The sequence below is a fragment of the Lissotriton vulgaris genome, chromosome 9 (assembly GCF_964263255.1).
Source record: "Lissotriton vulgaris chromosome 9, aLisVul1.2, whole genome shotgun sequence".
NCBI lineage: Eukaryota > Metazoa > Chordata > Amphibia > Caudata > Salamandridae > Lissotriton > Lissotriton vulgaris.
The window spans coordinates 821,330,671-821,352,784 of NC_141697.1; the positions used below are offsets into that span (position 1 = coordinate 821,330,671).

At 47.5% G+C, this 22,114-nt stretch overlaps 1 protein-coding gene across 2 annotated transcripts in view; it reads right to left on the reverse strand.

The window, feature by feature from the left end:
- SPTBN2 (spectrin beta, non-erythrocytic 2) overlaps positions 1–22,114 on the reverse strand; it is a 994,900-nt gene that overhangs the window by 339,373 nt on the left and 633,413 nt on the right. For both annotated transcript variants that reach the window (XM_086938557.1, XM_086938558.1), the window contains exons 13-15: positions 21,265–21,418; positions 19,055–19,925; positions 12,579–12,716 (exon numbers count right to left, since the gene is read on the reverse strand). In XM_086938557.1, coding sequence (XP_086794683.1) covers positions 12,579–12,716; positions 19,055–19,925; positions 21,265–21,418 — 1,163 coding nt within the window. The remainder of the gene's footprint in view (positions 1–12,578; positions 12,717–19,054; positions 19,926–21,264; positions 21,419–22,114) is intronic.

Below are 22,114 nucleotides of genomic sequence, written 5' to 3' on the forward strand. Positions count from 1 at the left end.
GCACACGCTTTGAATGGGTATGGCCTCATCGAAGCGCTGATTCGCGAACTGTCATTAAGGATTTGCGTGTCTTTGTGGGAATCTTTGCTTGTGGTGCTTTCCATTCGGACCAGGGTCCGGCTTTCGCCTCTAAGGCGTATAAGGATGCTATGGTTTCGTTGGGAGTACAGGTGAAGTTTTCAAGTCCCTACAGGCCTGAGGGCAATTCTGTAGTAGAAAGAATGAACCGCGACTTAAAGCAATCTTTGACAGCCCGTGTTATAGGCACTGGTAGAAACTGGCTGACCCACCTCTATGGCGTGCAGCGTGCGCTTAATAATCTCCCTAGAAGGTCTCTGGGTGGGCGGACCCCATACGAAATGCTCTTTGGTATCAAGATGTACGTCCCGGACCTTGATGGTGCAGACTGCCAGGCCCAGGCCGCGGCCTTTGACGTAGATGAACATTGCAATGTTTTACAGGATCTACAAAAGACCAGAGACAGTCTTGCAAAGGAACACTTGCCCTCCACATCGGATGATGCGTTGCAGATCCCGGTAGTTGGCTGGCTACCCCAGGTTGGAGAACTGGTTCGAGAGAAGATCGATAACAAGAAAGAGTTTGGTCCCTCGTATCGTGCACCAGTTCGAGTCCTTGGAGTGAAGGGCACAAGAACAGTCATTTTACCACCACTTCCAGGTCGTAAAGAAAACAGATTTATTTCTATTGACAATGTCAAGACACACAGGGTGGCCGATTCTTCATAGCATGACACCGGCTGTATCCTGTCCTTCCATGGTGAGGCACTCTGTGCTGGCTATTACATCTGGTGCAGATCAGGAGGTGTCCCTCGAGATGCCTGCCATATCCAGTCCTTTATTAAATACTATTCCTGTTACTAACATTGATGAAGTGACATATGCAGATCCTGCTGATTTATCTATGTCCGATTTACATGCTCGTTTGGCTAACCAGTCCAGATTCTCTTTTGACTCTGATTCGGAACTTTCAAAGAAACCATCGACTATTGCAAAATATGCCACGTTGTTTAAAAAACATTTTTTAATTCCACCTTGGACATACATTTGGCTGATACTATTTTCATTTTATCTTTTTATGTCAATTGGTTTTGTGTTTTATTTTTTCCGCCTGATCGATGGCCATTATGTGAAAGAAAGAACAGGAATTCGGTACCTTAATGGAACATTGGCCCCTCTTTCCTCCTCACATTCAGCACACAGACTAAAGAGAGACTTACATTCAGTAGAGATTACTGCTTGGCCTGTCCTTGATGGGATTGTGTGGGATGCGGTTAGGTTTCAGATACATGGCCCCACAGAAGTTATTAATGTTCCTAATGTGCTTAGAGTAAACATGGGAGATGTGATTAAGCAAAATATTCGTTCTGATGATTGGGATCTTCAGGCCGTAGAAGCATTGTTCTCTGATTTGAAATATTATGCGGCCTTTGATGATGAGGATTTGTACTTAGGTTCTGTCAATTATGGTGATTTGTTTTGTTATCAACATTATGGAAATCATTTCTTACACAAGACAAGTTCCAGGAGGGTTCCTGTGAATTACACTCAGTGGGAACATTGCCCTACTCCTTTACAGGGGAGCTCAAGTACATTTCTGGGAAAATACTCTTACTTCACAGATTTTAATCAATCAAATCCTGAGTCGTTTTATTTTAAAGTGAACCAGAAATTCATGCCCAAAGTTAGACTTACTGATACAAAATTGCTGTATTCAAAGTCCTTTCTAGAAAGGCTATCTGTGGATGGCTATGAGTTATGGAAGGATGCTATTGACCTTAAATCGGTTTGGGGTACCAAAGATTGGCAGGTACAAGGCACTGAGGCTTTGCATCGTGCATGTCTCATCCCGAATCACATGTTGTTTTTAAATTCTACTATTTCCCAAACAACATGTTTTGGATTGGCTACATCTAAAAAGTTAAATACCCCTACTATCCCTGATTTGGAAGAATATTCAGGTTGGAGTAATTTCACTACATTATCCATCAGTGGGATACAAGCACTTTTGCAGAATTCCTCCTTTAATATTTCCAGTTTTGATCCAGATGGGTGGCTTTTGTGGCAAAGAAGCTCTGATTCTTGCCAACGTCGTTTTTTGGGTTTGTCTGAAGGTTTTACACACATCAGGCCAGATCCCAGGTTTGAAACAGATCACACTGTTACAACATATTCAGTAGGCAAATTGTGTCAGAACTGGTTACAACATTCCACTTTAGCTGCAGTTAAACTGCATCTGTCCCAGTTGAATGAGAATATAGAGCTAAATGATTTTATAAAAGGCCCGACTAGGGGTAGGTCTAAACGCTTTATTTATGCTGTTTACAATGAAATTTGGAAATTTTCACAGGTTGAAGCAGCTAAACGCCTGAGGGCTATTGATCAAGCAAATTTGGAAAAAGTGCTTGCAGTGGTCGATAACAGTATTAACATGCTTTCTTCCAGAATTTACACATTGGATAATATTGTTTCTTCTGTTGTTGATATAGTACATGATGAAGTGTCCACGTTATACCATGGTCAAAATCAATTGCGTTCTGTAATGCAGTTTGCCTGGACTCTCCAGACAATTAAGGCTGGTCGAGTTCCCTGGACCTCATTGAACGTTTCATCCCTTTTAGCCCCTTTTAATCTTACTGAAAAACAGCGCATGCTTTCAATGCGTGATGCTTCATTTTCTATGTTACATATTGAGAAGCTAGAATCCTTGCCTTTTTCTGTTGCTGAAACCACTACTGCCACGTGGCTTATTCATGGTTTAATTACATTACCATTTCCTTTATATAAATTTACTAACTGTATGCGGTATATTGCTATAGGACGATATGAACCACTGGGCAATGCATTCCTACATGAGGCATTGTCATTACCATACACATACAGATGTCTGAAGGATGGGAAAGAAGTGAATCTTAATGGTGAGGAATGCACACAGTCACCTGACCATTCATTAATATGCAGACACATTCAGTTACACGGTTCTTGTAATCAGGACCGCCCAAATTTAGCATGTGTTTTAAAAGGCAAGCCAGTTCCAGCAGTGGTTCCCACATTCACATTATTAGCTAATGGTAGTTATTTGCTTTTAAACAACGAATTATGTTGTGGTTTATTAATTGGTGTGGCTTATGTGGTAACTGTATCAGAGCGTGTGGTGTGCTGCAAAAATGTTCTATACCCACCCACGCATGGGTCTTTAGATGTCTCCATCTGGCCACGGATTCCAACCTTGGAAGCAAAATTCAATGGTTTAAGCAGAATAAGGGCCCTTTTGTCTCAAAAACAAGTGACCCTGAGTTCGGCCCGGGAAACTTAAGTCCTTCACATAGCCAACACCCGCACAGAGGTGCAGGCGCTTTTAAATACTGATTTGCCGTTTCATTTCTGCGAGCTGGTACACCAGATTTTTAATGCTTCTTCAACGACTGGGCTTGCACATTTTTTCAAGTTAGTGAGCAGTGGCCTCGTGACTACGTTTGAAAAAGTTTTTGGTATCATTCCCACGTTTTTCCACACTATTTTTTCGAGCTTGTTTGGTGGACTACCTGTGTTGCTGGCTGTAGCCGCAGGCATTCTGTTGGTGTTTTTCTTCATAAAACATGGATGCCCATCCTGCGCAAGACGTTGTTCAACGCCTCCTGACACTGTGCCGTAATCGGATGCTCAATTACTATGGAACATTGCCGCTTGCAGCATTAAGCACGGCCTATAGATTGTCATTTCGGTTCACCAACTTCACGTGTGGCCAACCTGTGTTTCACTGCCTGAGCTGCGAGTTCGATTGGGCCATTGATTTGTGCCTATGCTTGAGGACTGCTCCTGACGTCGATTTTGATCAACTAATGCGTCCCGTGGTGGCTCATGAGCTGATCTGTTCTGGCGAAAGAGTTATGGCCTTGGCAGCGATGAATGGAGTTTTGGGCCAATGGGAGATCTCTGCAGCGGCGGATGCCTTTCTGACACACAGCGATCTGGTGAACCCACCGAGTTGTCCTCTGGCGTTACAGGAGGATCCGATGCTGGAAGAGCACGTATGTTCTTTCCCATTGCTGAATTGGATTGCTGAACTATTTTCGGATGATGGCAGTGATTTCATACTGGAGGCTGTTGCAACTTTCTTTGCATATACTTTCCATTCATGACATGCCTGGGAGGAGTGCTTTGTTGTGAAATATGACTTTCCCCTCGCTGACTTGGAGAGATGGAGTGTGTTCAGCTGATGGAGAATTCAATCACGTGATGTCGCTGGGGTTAACGTCATTGTGGCACATGACTTTGGATATCGGATAAGTGCCTTGTTTTTTCTCTTACAGACATTTGGATTGATGCGGCCTGGTCCTAATTTCATATTTTTGAGACCTGGCGAATAACTTTTGGTTCGAAAGTTTTGTTTTTATTTTTAGACTTGAGGCCACTGTAGGCATTCATACATATTCATTCATACATATTTTTAGCTTATTTTAGCTCAAGATTATTGAACTTTGCTTTCAATTTTTGTATCTGATTTAGTATTGCCTTTTCCCTTATGTTTGACGGTGCTCGGACCAATGGGGGGGTGTCATATGGATACTTCGTTACATATATTGCGTTAAGTTAGCATGAGTGCATTACATGTTTAAACAGCCTTTTTTCCTTCGGCTTCAGTTTTGCACACGACACATACTTGTTGTTGTCGCCTTCACCCTAGAAGCGGTGAGGTGGTTTATTTGAGAATAATATGTTATTTCTATGCTATCAGCTTTGCCTGGTACACTTGGTACAACTGTCTGCACACTGAGAGCTGCACACTCTAAAATTAACCTAACACAAGGTTGCTGGGAGGCTTGATCCTCGCACCACATTAGACATAACACAAATAAGGTTGATGCCAACATTTTGGGCTCTACGCGGGTTTAAGATAGAGTTACACGGAATGAACGTAGACACTTGGTGCTGCGCATGAAGAGAGCTGGTAGCTGTTGATGTGATCTGCTCCTACTGACATTGAGAGGTATGGGGCCGCCCTGCTAAAGCCCGAATGAGACCTTCTTAGATATAAAATAATATGCTAGATAGGGTGCGCGAAATATAGGTGATATAGATTTCTATAGATTTGCATTATAACATGCTAGCACCTTTTGCTTACTATGGATTAGTGACTATGCTGCTGACTCTGATTTTTATAATCTGCATTTTGGTATTATACAAGATACTGCGTTTGAGAACTTTGCATTGAATAATAAATATTTCAAACTTGCACTTGTGTTCTTTGACTCCCAGTTTTTGGTTTGAAATGATTATATAACGAAAGACTGTTCATGTGTTCCACGACTCCTGAGGTATTCTAAAGATCATGTTCTGGTTTGTCTAAGACATGGATCATTCCATAATGATCCATGAGACACTGTAGCTAGCTAGGTAAGGAGATTTCTGACACTGAGATGAGTTTTTGGATCATCCTAACTCACTGAGGTTCTAGATCTCTATGCACAGTTCTGTGGGAGAACGGAAACCCTGCTACAAGACACTGATGCACAAAATGACCCACCAAGAGATGGTCCGCTTGTGCACCGCCCGTCCCTTCTTAGCACCCACGAAACCAACAAAGAGCTGGTCGTCCACCCGTAACTGGCGTGTGCAGTCTAGATAAAAGGAGAGCGCATGTTTTGGGTCCAGACGGTGAAGCCTCTCTTCCTCTTTCGAGGGATGTGGAGGCAGAAAGAAGGTGGGCATGGTGATGGACTGCCCGATATGAAAGGCTGTAACCACCTTAGGCAGGAAAGAAGGACAAGTCCTCAGAACAACTTTGTTCGGATGGACAGAGAGGAAAGGAGGCTTAAAAGACAGAGCATAAAGCTCACTCACTCTCCTGGCAGAGGTGATGGCTACCAGGAATGCAGTTTTAAGAGTCAGAAGACGAAGAGGACAGTTATGAAGTGGCTCCAAGGGAGCGCACATCAGATAAGTTAGTACAAGGTTCAAGTCCCACTGAGGGATCACGAAGGGAACAGGAGGGAACGTGTGAGATGCCTTTCAAGAATCTATTTATAACAGGAGACTTGAAAAGAGAAGGCTGATCAGGAAGCCTTAAGAAGGCTGAAATGGCAGAGAGATAGCCTTTGATAGTGCCCAGAGCAGAGCCCTACAGGGCAAGAGAAAGAAGGAAGAGGAAAACCTCTGAAAGGGGGGCAGAAAGTGGATCCACAGCCTTTGCTGTGCACCATGCCACAAATTTGTTCCACCTGCAGGCGTATACCGTTTTTGTGAAGGGACGCCTGGCTGCCAGAATCACATCACAGACTTCAGGAGGCAAGTCACATGGCCTCAACTGCTGCCGTTCAATCTCCAAGCATGTAGGTGGAGACTGGACAGGTTCGGGTTGAGGACCGCCCCCTGCTGCTGCGACAGAAGGTCGTCCTGAAGAGGCAGACAAATCAGGGATACCAGTATCTTCGTGCCCAGTCCGGAGCCACAAGAATGACTTGGGCCCAGTCTCGCCTGATCTTCAGCACTCTGAGCAGCTGTGGTATAGGCGTACAACAGACCGCAGCTACACTCGCGACGAAAAAAGCGTCGTCGAGTGAGTGCCGCCTTGGAAATTCCAACGCGCAGAACTGATGACATTACTCGTTCTCTTCGGTGGCGAATAGATCTAAACAAGACCCTCCCCACTGCTGAAAGAGACCTTGCGCCACGTCTGAGTTCAGACGCCATTCGTGATCCAATATATACCGGCGGCTGAGTTCGTCCACCCTGGCGTTCAAGGAACCTGCCAGGTGTTGAACCACCAGGGTGACGCCCTGGTGTTGCAGCCATGTCCAGAGGCGCAGAGCCTCTTGACAAAGGGTCCACAACCCCTCCGCCCTCTTTGTTGCATTACCACATGGCGGTGGTGTTGTACGTGAACACATGCACTACACTTCCCCGGACAGAGGGAAGGAATGCCTTCAGTGCAAGCCGGATCACCCGCAGCTCCAGAAGGTTGATATGGAGCCGTGACTCCGCCGGAGACCAGAGGCCTCTGATCTCCGCCTCTCCCATGTGGCCCCCCCACCCAGGAGGGACGCATCCGTCACTACTACGTGCTCCGGTTGGGGAAGGTAGAGGGGTCTGCCGCTGACCCAATCGCGGTCCGTGAGCCACCACTGCAACTATCACGCAGTGCCCTCCGAGATCAGGACGTGGTCGGACATGTTGCCATGATGCTGTACCCACGGAAACTTCAGGTCCCACTGCAGAGCCTGCATCGCCACCTGGCGTGATGCACCAGCAGGATGCAAGAGGCCATCTGCCCCAGAAGCTGCAGAGTAAACCTGACCCAGACTCAGGATAAAGGCTGAAAGATCGGAATCCGAGCCTGAATATCCCGAACCCGCTGCTCGGGAGGATAAACCTGAAACTGTGCAGAGTCCAGAACCGCTCCGATGAAGAGGAGCTTCTGAGAGGGGCACAGGTGTGAGTTCGGCACGTTGATGGAGAACCCCAGCAAGTGCAGGAGATCTGCCGTATTCTGGAGGTGGGAGACGACTGACTGGGGCGAGCCCGCCTTCAACAACCAGTCGTCGAGATAGGGGAAGACTGAAACCCCTGATCTGCGCAGATGAGCTGCGACCACAGCCATCAGTTTTGTGAACACCCGATGGGCACTGGTGAGGCCGAAGGGGAGCACAGTAAACTGAAAGTTCTTGTGGCCTACCGTGAAGCGCAGGTAGCGCCGGTGGGCCGGCACGACGGGGATGTGAAAATATTCGTCCTGCAAGTCCAACGCTACGATCCAGTCTCCAGGGTCTAGGGCAGCCAGGAACTGAGCTAAAGTCAGCATCTTGAACTTCTCCTTCCGGAGGAAGCCGTTGACACTCCGGAGGTCCAAGATAGGGCGTAGGCCTCCTTTGCCCTTCTTGGACACCAGAAAGTAGTGGGAGTAGCAACCATGTCCTACTTCTGGCCCAGGAACATGCTCGATGGCCCCCTTGGCCAAGAGGGCCGTAACTTCCTCCTGCAGAAGTTGCAAGTGATCCCCCGACATGCGGTGGTACTGCAGCGGCATGGCTGGAGGGGTCGCCTCGAAGGGGAGGGAGTAGCCCTTTCGGGCGATTTGCAGCACCCACCTGTCCGAAGTGATGGTAGGAGGTGATGGCGGACCCTGCCCCCCACTGGCGTTGAATGGGCCCGAAAGCTTGGACTAGGAAGGCTTTGAGGTAGATGCTGCGACAGTGGATGTGGACTGACCTTTCCGTCGTACCCCTGTACCGCCATGGCGGTTACCACGTCCGCGACCGCGTTGAGGTTGGTTCTGCGGCCTGTGGCTGAACGAACCTGTGGGGACGCCCCTTCCTTGGCCACGAAAGGGGCGAAAAGCAGAAGTCTGATGGCGCTGGCCCCACAGGTCCAAGGACTTGGCTGTAGCCCTGGAGTCCTTGAAACGCTCAAGCGCACGGTCTGGTTTGTCGCCAAAAAGTCATGTCCATGAGCGAGGACTGGACATCCCCCGAAAAATTGGAGGACCTCAGCCAGGCGTGGCGACGGATCGCCACTGTCGTGGCAATCGCTCTGCCAAGCATGTCCGTGGGATCAAGTCCACATCTGATTGAATAACTTGCTGCAAGTGCTTGAGCGAGCCGTGCCTGGGCCTCCTCCGGACACTGGGGCAGTACGTCCGCAACCGTGTCCCACAAGGAATGGGTGTAACGGCCTAAAAAGCAAGCTGTGTTGATGGACCACAACCCCAAATTCAGTGAGGAGAACAGTTTCTTCCCAAACTGGTCAAACCTTTTGGATTCCTGATCTGGAGGAGCAGTCAGGAACGCGGTCTGGGACGTAGAGGCCTGGATCACCAGTCCCTCAGGGGTGGGGTGAACGGACAGAAAGCAGGGGTCGCCCGGAGCCAGGTAGTGGCGTTGGGCCACGTTCTGATCCACTGGGGCCACTATGGAGAGCTTGGACCAAGCGCCCATCAGAACGTCCATGAGGGATTCATTGAACGGCAGCTTAGACTCCTGTTGAAGCACCTCGGTGAGGAGGTTAGTCCTCACGGCCACTGCAGGGAGCTCAAGAGCCAAGGCTTTGGCTGCCCTGTGCAACACCACACCATAGGTAGCACCCTCCTCCGTAGCCACGGAGGGAGGAGAGATGTATCCAGTGTTAGGCGATGTATCCAGAACACTGGCCTCCCCCAGCTCATCTGCCCAGTCCTGACGTAACTGGCACTGTTGTGCCAGAGGGTCCTCAGACCCCTCCCAGTACTCCCCTTCATCCGTGTCCTGAAAAACAGGCAGAAATGACGGAGCAGGATCATAGGTGAATTGCTCACCCACTGAAGCCAGAGACGGCGCCAAGCGGTGCCGCTCCGACGCTGGACCCGGACTGGGGCTGAAACCGGGGGCGGCGTCTTCCGAAGACGGCGCCGGGAGTGACACCATCAGGGTCGGCGTCAATGGAGGAGGCTTGAGGTCAACTGGCGTCGACTGGGATCCAGGCCTGGATCCCCCAGGGGCCCTGCGGCATCGGGACCTAAGTTGATGATGGCGCTGAAGCCCCCGCCGACCCGCTAGGGCCCCTAGTCGGGTCTGCAGGGCCCGAAGGCACGCAGCATGCCTTGACGGAGGGAAGTGCATCCTCATGGCCACGAGGAAGTCACGTATCTCCTCTGGCGTCGCATGCAGTGCAGGGACCTGGAGGGTATGGGACCAGATGCAACGCCCGCGGATCTGGCAGAGCCGCACGGGTGGTGTCACCCGAACACTCAACCGCGTCACACAACCAGCGAGGGGAGTCAGAAGAGCGAAGACGCTTAGACTTCTTTTTAGAGTGCCTTGACTTACCTGAGTGTGAGGACTTGGAGCCCACTGCCGGATCTCGAGGAGCTTGCGGGACCGCTCCCGCCTAGCCTTCGAGGTCACGGCCCGGCAGTCGGGGCCAGACTTGTCGTCGTGGTCAGCCCCGAGGCAGTAGAGACACCGGCGTTGGGGGTTGGTCACTGACATCAGGCGGTGACATGCGTCGCACGGTTTGAATCCAGACATCCCTACCGGCACCAGGAGTTGATATGGAGTCGATATAGACTCGAAAAGAATAGCCAAAATAGGCCAAAATGTTAGACAAAAAATTACTAGGGTACTAGCTCTTCCCGGATCTGCGCTTGCTGGCGCAGAAAAAAGAACGGACGTCAGCGCGCGAGGGCAGCATCTAAGTACTCCGACGACGTCATCCCGGCGATCACGACGCCAACGACGGACGCGGAGCCGCAGACGATGCCTACCGACGCGCAAGGTTACTGCTGACGAAAAAACTTTTCGGTTCCAGTCCGACGCCTGGAGATATTCTAAGGTAAGGAATCTAACACTAACCTGTTTCTTTCAGGTAACACAAACAGCGTCACAGGATAAATTTATGTCTAACCGGTAATGAACCTCATAACAGACTATCTAAACAAGGACAGTTGGTTAGCAAACAAAGGAAAGTCGAAAGAGGCACCAAATACCTTTTCGTAGTGTTCAATGTAAGGCCTGGCTGGGCTGAAGACAATACAAATAAAGGGCCATCTGAAAGCTTTGCTTATATGGGACCTGTATGCTGGGCACAAATGTTCTCCAGCACCTGGCATAAATAGATTTTTTGGCAGGGCACCTGACAACCAGGATGGCATCTAGTACTTCAAGCAGCAAATCAAATGCAATCAACTGCTGCCACTCAATCTCTCTCATGGAAATGTAGATTGGATAGATTTGGGAGGAAGGCCCTGCCCTGTTGTTAAGACAGGAGGCCCTCCTGAAGTTGCAGCCTTAACCGAGGACAAATGCTCATGCTCAGGAGTTCTAGATAACACATTGTGGCAGCTCCTCCACAATGGCAGAGGAGCGTCGCCCCACTGCCTGGCACGGAGCCAGCAAACGTAAAATAAAATGATGATCTAGCATTGTTTTATTTTTTCGTTTGCTGGCTCTGATCCAGCTTGTGCATGGCTGGACATAGCATGCGAGGGTGGAGGAGGAGTGCTTGTGCACTTCCTAAGTGTTTATGTGTTTGGCTGGCCGTCTCAGGCTGACCAAAACACACACGCGCGCTTAGGTTTCTCCAACCTGGCTGCATTCAGCTCTTATGCGAGATCTATTGGTTTTGTCAATGTCTTTTAGTCATATTTATTTATTTTAGTTTCATATCGTGCTGGCTAGACTCAGAGGTATCAGAGCGCTTCACATAAGGAACAGCGAGTTACAAATGACAAACATTTTACATAAGTTACACAGTGATTACAAAGTAACAACAAGAGTTACTAGCGAATAGCACATAACACATGACGAAGCCACAACAGCACAGTAGTATACATTACTAGTGCGTGGCGGAACAGAGAAAGGGAAAGGAAAACAGGGGAGGGGAATGCTGATAGAGTCGAGGCAGGTACGAGGGGGAAAGTCCATCAGGGGGGACCAAGCAGTCGGTGTGAAAGACAGATAAACCAAGAAGAACCATGAAAAACAATGTCCGATGTCCAGCAGGGTAGGTAATGGCCAAGGGGTCCAGACTCCATTATAGCTGTATATGTTGTATACCATGGCTAAACGTTAGTGGTGTGGCGTAATGTAAAGTGGCGTAGAAGAGAGTGGAGTGCCGTAGAAAAGATAGGTATAGTGTGGAGTAAACTGGTGTGGAGTGGGGTAGAGTATGGTGGTGTGGAATGGTGCGGCTCGGATTGGAGCGGCTCGTGGCTTGGCTCAGAATGGAGGTGCTCAGAACGGAGGGGCTCAGAACGGAGGGGCTCAGAACGGAGGGGCTCAGAGTGGAGTGGGTACCTCAAGCAGGAGAGGAATGGCCCTATATATGGAGAGCCTCAGAACCTCGCTGACTGCTGAGGACTTTGCTAATGGCCATCAAGTCCTACTTACCTGCTTTGTTCAGGTAAAAAAAACATAGAACAGGATTGGTCATTAGGTCCCCTCTGCAGTGCATTTGTGACAAACAATTCTTTTGACATCTTATCTGGATGGTTGCCTCTAAAACATAGGTGTGGACTGGATGATTACAGACATGAGAAAAAATGTTTGCCAAGGTTAGATTTTGCAAACTGGCTGCGTGGCCACTAAAGGATAGCACAACGTGGATGGATGTTTGCAATCCAGCAAACAACAGCATTAAAGAGCATTTTCTAGTCTCCCACTAGGTGGCAGGGTACTCATTACTTGAAAACAATAGGGACCTTGTACACAACATTGAAAGGACAGGCTTCCATTGTCAACTTAAGAGGCAAGGGCACCAGTCAATTGGTTAAGTACTGGGGGATTTGTAGATGAGGCCCCAGAAAAATAGACAACACTAAAGGAAATCAATTTAAAGCAAAGTGTTTTTTTAGATGAGGAAATCAAAGCAAGAGGGTAAAAGGCTAGCACAGTACTGAAACGAGGAGGCAGAAAGGGCAAGCTCAAGAGTTGTAGCATTTTAGTAATATAAGAAATCACAGCCACAGAATGTAGAGAGCTGTACGATTGGAAATGCAAAAAGAAACAACACAGCCCAAATACAGCACAGACAGAATAGCTTAAATTTGCAATAATATTGCCCATGGGTTGCTGCAGAGGACACACATACCTGCCATTGAGCTGGTCCTGCATGGCAGCAATGCTATCCTTGTTCCGGTGGTCACCATCTAGTAATAACTGAGCAATCTCGTTGACTGCTGCAATTCGTGATGCAAGGTTGTTCATCTCAGGCTCCAAAGTTTCAAATCTGTAGAAAGAGAGATAGGTGCAGTTCTAAATGAGATTGGTCTTGTGAGAAAGGAGACAGGGGACTAAAGCCAATAAATGTGTAAAGGCTCCAGCAGTAACTAGTGCCTCTATTTCCAAACAACACTACTTCCTAAGCACGAGGGGATGGGGCTGTGCAGAAGTGTACTTTATTTGGTTTTATTTGACAGTACATGGTAAAATGGGAGGGAAAAAGGTGTGCAGGTGATTAGGGAGGGATTCTGTAAGGGTTAGGGTAGAAGTATATTGTCTGTGGCCATGGTCAAAGATGATAAAGAGGATTGTGGTTGTGGCTGTTAGTGAGCACTTTTGTAGCACAAAACTGTCCGTGGGGGGGGGGGGGGGGGGGGGGGGGGGGGGGGGCAAACTGCAAAGGGAGATGGCTGTACGGTAGCTGAGCTCCGCTGCGCCACTCCCGTAAAATCCGCATAAGTCTGCATACCCCCAGCCACCAACACTTGCCTTGGCTGCCAAGAGCTCCGGTCCTTGGTCCTGAGGTCCGCTTCCAGTGTTGCCGCGCTCCGAGGCTCCAGCGGGCCGGGACAGGCGCCGATTCGACGCGGGCTCTTGATGCATGGCGCGCGCCCTTCACCATCTTGGGCGCGCGCACTACTAGACGTCGGGGTGGCGGCATGGTGTGAAGGGCCCGGAACCGCGACCTGATTGCAGGGCCTCGTTCTGCTGCATGGCGGGGCCGCCACTGGAGCCCCGAACACCAGCGGATCGTGCATCCTGCCCGCGTGGCTGCCAAAGAGCTCAGGATTGGGCCATAAACTGCTGCTTCCTTGGACTGTGTGACTGGTGTAGAGTTGAGGCATGGGGCAAAGCGGGTCTTCTGACCCCACATCACAGTGTTTCCTCTGGAATGAAGGCACTGCAGAGCAGGCAGTGAGTTGAAACTAGAAGAGGCATCGTGCTGATTCAGGGGCAGATTTCCTGTCCTTGAGGCACAATGTAAGGGGAGGGCACTCAACATTGTTTCAATATACTTGCCGCCAGCACTGGCTAAGGAGACACTGACAGACCTGGGTAAGATATTAACAGACCTCCCGGTTGGTATCCTACTCCTGGGGGGAGATTTTATTATTACAATGGACGACCGACAAAATAGATGCCCACAAAGACCGAGGGCGAGGCCGAATGTGTTGATGAAAGAATTCACCACAGCCATGGGACTGTCTGATGTGTGGCGCATGTTGCAACTGGATGGAGCTGAATACACTTATTTTTCTAGTGCACACAAAAGCTTATCCCGTATTGACTATTTTTTGACCTACACAGCTTCAATTGGCCACTTCCGGACTCCCCAGGATCTGCCGAGGGGTATCTCGGATCACTCCCCCGGTAAGGATTGAATTCACACATGGGAATCATCAGCCGCGGGCCACAATCACCCTAAATCCCTGGCTCTTGAAAATCCCCGATAATAAAAAGGAACTACATAATCAGACAACTAACTACTTTAAAGAAAATGTAGGTTCAGTTGACTCAGCGCTCACTATCTGAGAGGCCTTCAAGGTGGTACTGAAAGGGCAAGCACTCTCACTCAAGATGGGATTCATCAATAAGAAACGCCAGCAGCTGGTACAATTAGAAAGTGAGCTCCAGCAATTGGAAGCGGACAACGCTAGGACAACTTCAGAAGACACTCTTCACCGTCTCACACTTAAACAAGAGGATTATAAGATTAAAACTAGGGAACAAATGATGGCCAAAGTACTTCGCACTCAACATAGATTATACGAACTAGGAGACAGGGCTGGTAAAACCCTGGCCTGGCTAGAGAGGCGGGATCAAGGCGAGAGATGTGTTCCCCAGCTGACTCTAGCCAACAGAACGCAAGTCACACATCCAAGGGATATTGCTGACGTTTTTGCAGGATGCTTGGAGCATATCTATTCCCCATCCACTACTTACACGGCGGAAGACTCCCGTCAGCTCGTTTCTGACAGTGACATACAGACGCTTTCTGATACCGACAGAGATACCCTAGACGAAGACCTGACTGATGAGAAAATCCAAAAGGCCATAAGCCAAATCCAGTCAGGGAAGGCGATGGGGCGAACCGGGACCCCCATCGAATTTTTTTAAATGGTCGCTTCTCAGACAGCCCCTCACCTAACGGCCATGTATAACGAAAACTACAAAAAGGGAATACTCCTGGAGGATCAACGTTTAGCCTCCATAGTAGTGATTCGCAAGCCAGGGAAGCCTGTTGACAAATGCGGGACCTACAGACCGATTTCGCTAATTAATGTAGAAGCTAAGGTCCTCGCGAAAGTACTTGCCTTGCAATTGGTCACGGTCATTTACTCCCTGGTCCACCCGGACCAATCTGGCTTTATGCCAGGGAGGTATACAGCACTTCATATCCGGCGCCTCCATAATGTACTCGCACGTCGGGAATACATGGAAGAGGATGCAGTGGTGTTGTCCATAGATGCCTCTGTGGCATTTGATTCTATTGAGTGGCCATAACTATTTGAAGTCCTGAAGAGAATGGGCTTCGGTCTGAAGTTCCTGGGCTGGGTGAAATTGCTCTACACAGGTATAAAGGGCCAAGTGCGAGTGAACAACTACACATCTCGCACATTCACACTATAAAGGGGCACCCGACAGGGATGCCCCCCTGTGCCCCCTGATTTTTTTCTCTCAAACTGGAACCCCTGGCGGCCTGGGTGAGGGGAGATGTCATGGTAAGAGGCCTGAAATGGGCAGAGGATCATGACGACCGAATATTCCTCTAGGCAGATGACATTCTGCATTACCTTGCCGCTCCATATAGATCCATCCACTGGGTTTTAAATATCTTCAAAAATTTTGAGAAATACTCCGGCTACTCCATAAACTGGAGCAAATCGGTGTTGTTTGTGCTCCGGGGTCCGGTCCTTCGGCTCCCTGCTGGTTGCTGTGTGGAAGTGGCCACTGATGGATTCCAATATCTGGGAATATACATAAAATCGAGCCCCAATATTTTCTATGACCGTAATTTGGCACCCCCATTGTCCCGCCTACGAGTGGATGTGAAGCACTGCGATCCCTACCTCTTTCACTGGTGGGCCGAGCTGCTCTTTTTAAAATGTTAGCCCTCCCACGCTTTCTCTTCATCCTCCAGAATTGCCCGCACCGAGTCCCGGATACGTACTTCTCTGAAATAGAGAGTGCGATTCTGACGCGGTTATGGGACGGCGGGTCTCTTCGTATTGCATTAAGAAAACTGACAAAAGGGTGGTATAATGGAGGCATCGCCCTCCCAGACCTAAGACTCTATTACTTGGCGTCTCAATTAGTTGTAGTGAATCACTGGCTCTATTGCTCACCTATATATCCAGCCTATCTTTTAAACAGATACCAAACGGGACGAGCAGGGTATCTAGGGGCACTATATTCAAAAGTAAACAAGAAGAGATACTTTGAACCCACATCTCACACGGTGACGATCTGGCATCAAGCGAACTCCCGTCTGGGATGGTCAAATGTCCTCACAAAAGCCACGCCCCTATGGTATACACAGAGACTGGGACACTTATGTCATCAACCCGGCTTTGCTAAATGGGATCTTATAGGAATCTCCAATATCGGAGATCTGATTAAAAAAGGTTTGATTCTCAGGTTTGAGGAGCTTAGAGAAAGATACGGAATGGCCCAGGGTGAACTGTACAGATACCTGCAAGTTAGACACACCCTCATCACGGCACTACCCAATCTAACGGACATACCAGAGGCATCACCGCTGGAAGACCGATTATTAGACGGACCGTTACACTCAAAAGCTATATCACTGACATTCAAAAAGCTGTGCATCAAACTACCTAACACATTCCAAAAATTACGAGAACAATGGCAGAGAGACCTAGGGACCCATTGATGATGAGGACTGGCAGATGGCACTAATGTCCCCCAGAGAAGCAGCAATCACTCTACGTTTCAGATTGTTTCAACTTAAAATCTTACACAGGTCATACTTAACCGGGGTTACTCAAGCACAGATAGGCGCCAGACTGGATACGATGTTCCTCCAGGTCTACCAACACACTGCCACCTTTTATCACATGATCTGGGAATGTCCTGTAGTACGGCGACTATGGGATGGAGCCACGGCCCTCATTCAGAACGCCTTAGAAAAGGAAGACCCTCTCACACCCCGCCTAGGTCTTCTTAATATATGGGAGCCGACTGACCACGCAGAGGTGGAACAACAACTAACTACACTGGGCTACACCCTTGTTAACCGTGAGATTGGATAGGGAGCGGTGAATGCGCCTACTTTCCGAGTGTGGGTGAAATAGATAAATGCATGATTGCAGAAACTGAAGTATTCAAATCGGGAAGGTGTCCGAAGAAGTGGGATAGAAAATGGGGCAAATGGAATACTTACTGTGGCAACCTATGTGTATCCCCAACAGTGGAGCTAGAAATGCAAAGGGAAGGATGTGATTATGGGATATAATGTTTGTAACCATTTTCTCCCCACCTACGACGAAGCAGCATTGTACAATTACTTGAAATGTTGTCAACTGGATAACGTATGTGACTTTAATGTTGAATTAATGAAAAGATTTAACAAAAAAAACTGTCCATTTGAATCGCACTGTATTCCGAAGTACATGGCTCATTCTCTAAACAGTTCTAATAATACCATTGTAGACTGCAGTCTGAATAGGTTTGTGGACATGTGCAGTCTATAGATAGAGAAATGTGCTTTTGTTAAGTGAATGTGTCCATGCTTTGGTGGTGGCAAAGAGCAGTTTAAACTAGTAAGCTATTAATTGTTTTCAGAAATCCTTTTGGTTGAGTGCATTCCTAATTTGAATTTGAGGGACTGGGAAAACCATGTCAGAAGTAACATTGTTGGCATTGAGTCATGCAGCTTTTGGGAGCACCGGAGAGGTCATCAAAGTTTGTTCAGGATTGTTGAGGTGGTGTATGTTAAGGAGAAGGTAGGGGGTGATGGCAGTGTGTATTACACAAGTATTTTATTTACGGCTTGATCTAGAATTTGGCGGGCATACTACTCTATCACATGTAACTGAACACCAAGTCGGACAAACCCTCAGGCTGCCTGCCATGCACTGCCTACATGGCAACCGTCTGCTTTCCGTTGGAGGTGGTCAAGTTGAGTCCATCAAAGGAAAGCTTACTACAATGAAATGACAAGGTGCTGACTGTCAAAGTAATGGCATCAGATCAGCCTCCCTATATTTCAGTCCGTCACCAACATGGAAAACCTGGCAGTGAGGAACAGAGTAATAAAAATAATGGCCTTTGGCACCCAGAGAAGAAAACTCCCTGGGTGTGGGGGTCATCAGCTATTTGTCTTTCAAAACCAAAGTCCCAATTCAGGAGTTTGTTTCTGAAAAACAAAACGATTTTGATTTCTTCAGAGGAATTACTTTGACAGCAGTTCTTCTGAAGGATCAGAGATCACCACAAAGCCAGCGGTGACCTCTAAATATGGTAGTCTTCTGTCCGTTCAGGTGGCAGACCTAATGTGTTTGAGGGATGCTTCTTTAAAGTCATGAGAATGTAATTCTTAATTCAAGTTATGAGCCCAGTCAGCTTTTCTCAATACTGTGCAATTTTGGCACAGAAGATTAGAGGTTCATTTCTGGATTTGTTCCACGTGTATACAAGTGTGGCTATGTGGTCGAATTTATGCTGTAGAGTAATGGAGTAGGTGTTTACATTTCTGCAACTTGGGGATCACTGTTTTCCATTCGAAAAAAGACACCACTGACATAAATGGGAATATGCTAATGTTTGTTACTGGAAAGGTTTCTTTCTGTAAGAAAACTCGATAAAATAAATAGAAAACGTAAAATAGATACCACACTCAAATCCAGTTAAGTAAGGCACACAGAGAAAGAACTTATGAAAGTCCAAAGAATACATTCAGAGAGGTGGGATTAAAACCCTGGACCACCTTAACAAACGCTGTGGGTCTCCTTTCTTCAGACCAGAGACTGCTCTTTAGCAACTCTTCGGCACAGGATCATGATACCATCAAAATGAACATGGAAGCCACAGATACAAACTGTTGATAAAGTTGCTGAACAATGCCTAAACTCATATGCACTCTATGCTATTTTAACATGACTTGATTCCTCATAAAATACTAAGAGAATGCAAGTAGTGAATGTGAGTTGAAACAAGATGTGTAACAGTGGGCAATGGAAAGGGTGGATTTGAGAAAAATCACTGCTATTTTAGCTGTATCGCAGTTGGAGTCGTGAGTGTTCAATTCTTGCATTTTCTGCACAGAGAAATGTTGCTTTTGCTGGAAATTTGGAGCAAAGGCCCAGGAAACATGTGACCTACCTCTGCTGCACCACCTCTAGATCCTCCAGTTTCTCTGGGATTTCCAGACTGTTTAACCAGACCTCCTTCTCATCGATCCACAGCCCGCAGGCATCTGCTTCGCTAAACATCTTGTAGAGAGCCAGGGCATCCTGCAGGGCCTGCTTACGATGCTCAGCCAGTGACGCCAGTTCTTCATAGCGCTGCTCAATTGCTGGGAGTCGTCCATCCACCTCTGGTGACTGGGAGAACTTGGTGGGCAAGCTGCGAGCCTGCTCATGAAGAGCATCGATGGTTGGCCGGTGATTCACAATCTCCTCTTCTACATCCTTGTGCTTTTTGGCCAGTGACTGGGTGGAGTACTCATCATGGCCCACTTCAGGGCTAGAGACAATGCGCAGGGTGTCCAGGATCCAGGCTTCAATGTCATTAGCATCAGCCTGGAATTGGTAAAAACTAGCAGCCTCCTTCAAACGTATCTCTCGCTCACTGGAGAGGGCTCGTAGGCCCTCCCATTGACCCTGAATGTCCCTTATTCGATCTCCGATTTCATTGGCACCAAAGTGCCCTTCGGCCACAAGGCCCTCACCTTCACGAATCGTCTGCTGCAGAGGCCCATAACGGCCACTCATCTCATCCTGAAAGGCATCATGTTTACTAATAAGGCGCAGCACACTGGTTAGATCTTTGCCAAAATCATCAGACGACAGGATCTGGCACTGTTCACGGATCCAAGCTTCCTCTTCACCCATGTCCCAGAAGAACTTCCACAGCCGGCGGGACTCCTCCAGCTTCTCTTTTCTGGCTGCAGCCAGCTCACACAGCTGTCGGTAACAGAGGTCCAGCTTGGCGATACGATCACTCACAATCTGAGGGTCACATGGTTTGTAACCTGAGGAGAAAGAAGAACAATCACCATGAAATCACTGTTCCCATCATGATTGATTTAACTTTTCTATCCTGACCATAAACCCTAAGGTTGTAATTTGGTAACAGACCTCTCAGTGGAGATAATTTTGGTAAACCATCTCTACCTTCATATTATTCGCTTTGCATATCACAGCAGGGCAACAATTCTCAAGGTTGAATGTCTCTGGAAAAGGATGACAGCAGCACCAGCCAGGTCACTAGATGTCACAGCCGCATTACTGTAGACTTCTGTCACCACGGAAACAAGCTTGTGCTAAGGGTTAAGTGGACATCTGCAGCTTCCAGACATCTACGCCAATTTCATATTCTGACTGGTCAGTTGGAGTTACAACTTCCCAGGTGTATTCCACCTCAACAAACCAAGATAGTCCTCTTAGATATACTTTGTGGCCAACAGGCACACAATGGGTTCTATATCCTGATAAAAGACAATGAATCCCATATGTTATCGGGTGCAACTGCGGACAATAATGTATGTATCCAGGGCTCGACAAATCTAAAAAATCTTACTTGACCTGCAGGTCTACTCGACCTAACATCAATTGCACTCGACCCACAAATTGGCACCTGGCACTGCAGCTGCAGATTTTACTCGCCAGGCCGGTCAAGTAGGCCTGAAAACAGGCTCGCCCTTGAAGAAATTAACTCGCATTTGCGAGCGGTCGAGTACATTTGTCGAGCCCTGGTGTCCATTCAAGATAGAGAACTGTTTGATTTCCCTGTGGCTGAAACACACATAGTAGGATTTCGCATGGATATTTGCCAGTCAATGCCAGTGACTGGCAAATACATGACAACCTGCAATGGGGTCTGTCAGCCCCCACAACCCCCACACAGTCAGCAACCCAAACAACTGTCTCCTGCAAACCAGAAACTACCTAACACATCTGCCTAATTGAAGTGTACCGCAGCTAAAGTGAAGGCTGGATGAAATTAGCCATTAAAATTGCTGATTAGTGGCCTGAGCCTCAAGAACTGAGTACATAAAATATGTTTACCTGGCTAGGGGTCTGCCAGAGAATGAGGGGGCAGAAGCTGGCCTTTGGGTGCACTTCAAGCGTTGCATATATACATTTAGAGTTTTACAATGCAGCACTTGATTGCCCCAATACTTGGCAAATGTAGCAACATATCACTTAATATACCTATGAGTAACAAACATGGGGTTGCCATTGCACAATTTCACTCTACGTAAAGGTTTTTTCTATGGTATAAGGGAGCTTGTACTTCATATTGCAGTAAAAAAAGGAGATTTGCTAATGTACAAGGGGAGAAAAATGAAAATTATAAGAACCCAGTACCTTCTCCATCTGCTGCAAATTTCTGAGCGGCGCTGCTGACAGCTTTGACTCGCTCTGCCTGCACTGCGATGTCGGCTTCCACCAGTGTGTGGGTTTGCAGCAGGTCTTCCACGCCATGTAGGTGCTTACCAAAATCCTGTGATTGCAAGCGGCTCTGCAAATGGACAAGCGTGCATCAGTTATGGCTGTGACCATTTACAAACCACCAGGTTGCACAAAATAATCCTCCCTTTCATCTTTTCCACCCACCCCAGAAAAGAAATAATTCGGAATTCTCAGCAAGTCCAAAAAATGCTTGGAATCAACTGCCACCATCAATGATTCACATGGCTGATATTTATTCTTTCATATAACGAAGACACTACATCAAAATCACTCTACAGCTCTATTAATTCTCCAACTAACCTCATTTAATATCCATCACTTATAAACAGGCCTGGACAAAATTTTTATAACACCGACGTAATTTGCTTGATTTCAGGAATTTCTTGTTATGCATATTACATAAAATTTCCCAAAAATACGCCACTTTGCATAATTACATCACTTTTGTTGCAAGATTATAGGGAGGGAGAACAGGAACAATGCGAAAACCAAGTACACAAGTGGATGTTGTTCATAGCATGTATGTGCTATACTCACTTTTTTAGCATCAAATGCATACATCAGGCCAAAATGGCTGTGAGGTCACATTTTACATTAAAATACAGGGCTAAGTACTGGATCTGGACTTTGCGTAAATTTTGCGTAATTAAGCATAGACAAATTATATGAATTTCACACGCCCCTACCTATAACCCACCCTTACTAAAATTATATTTCTTTCCGGGTCCACCGTCCATTCCAAGTT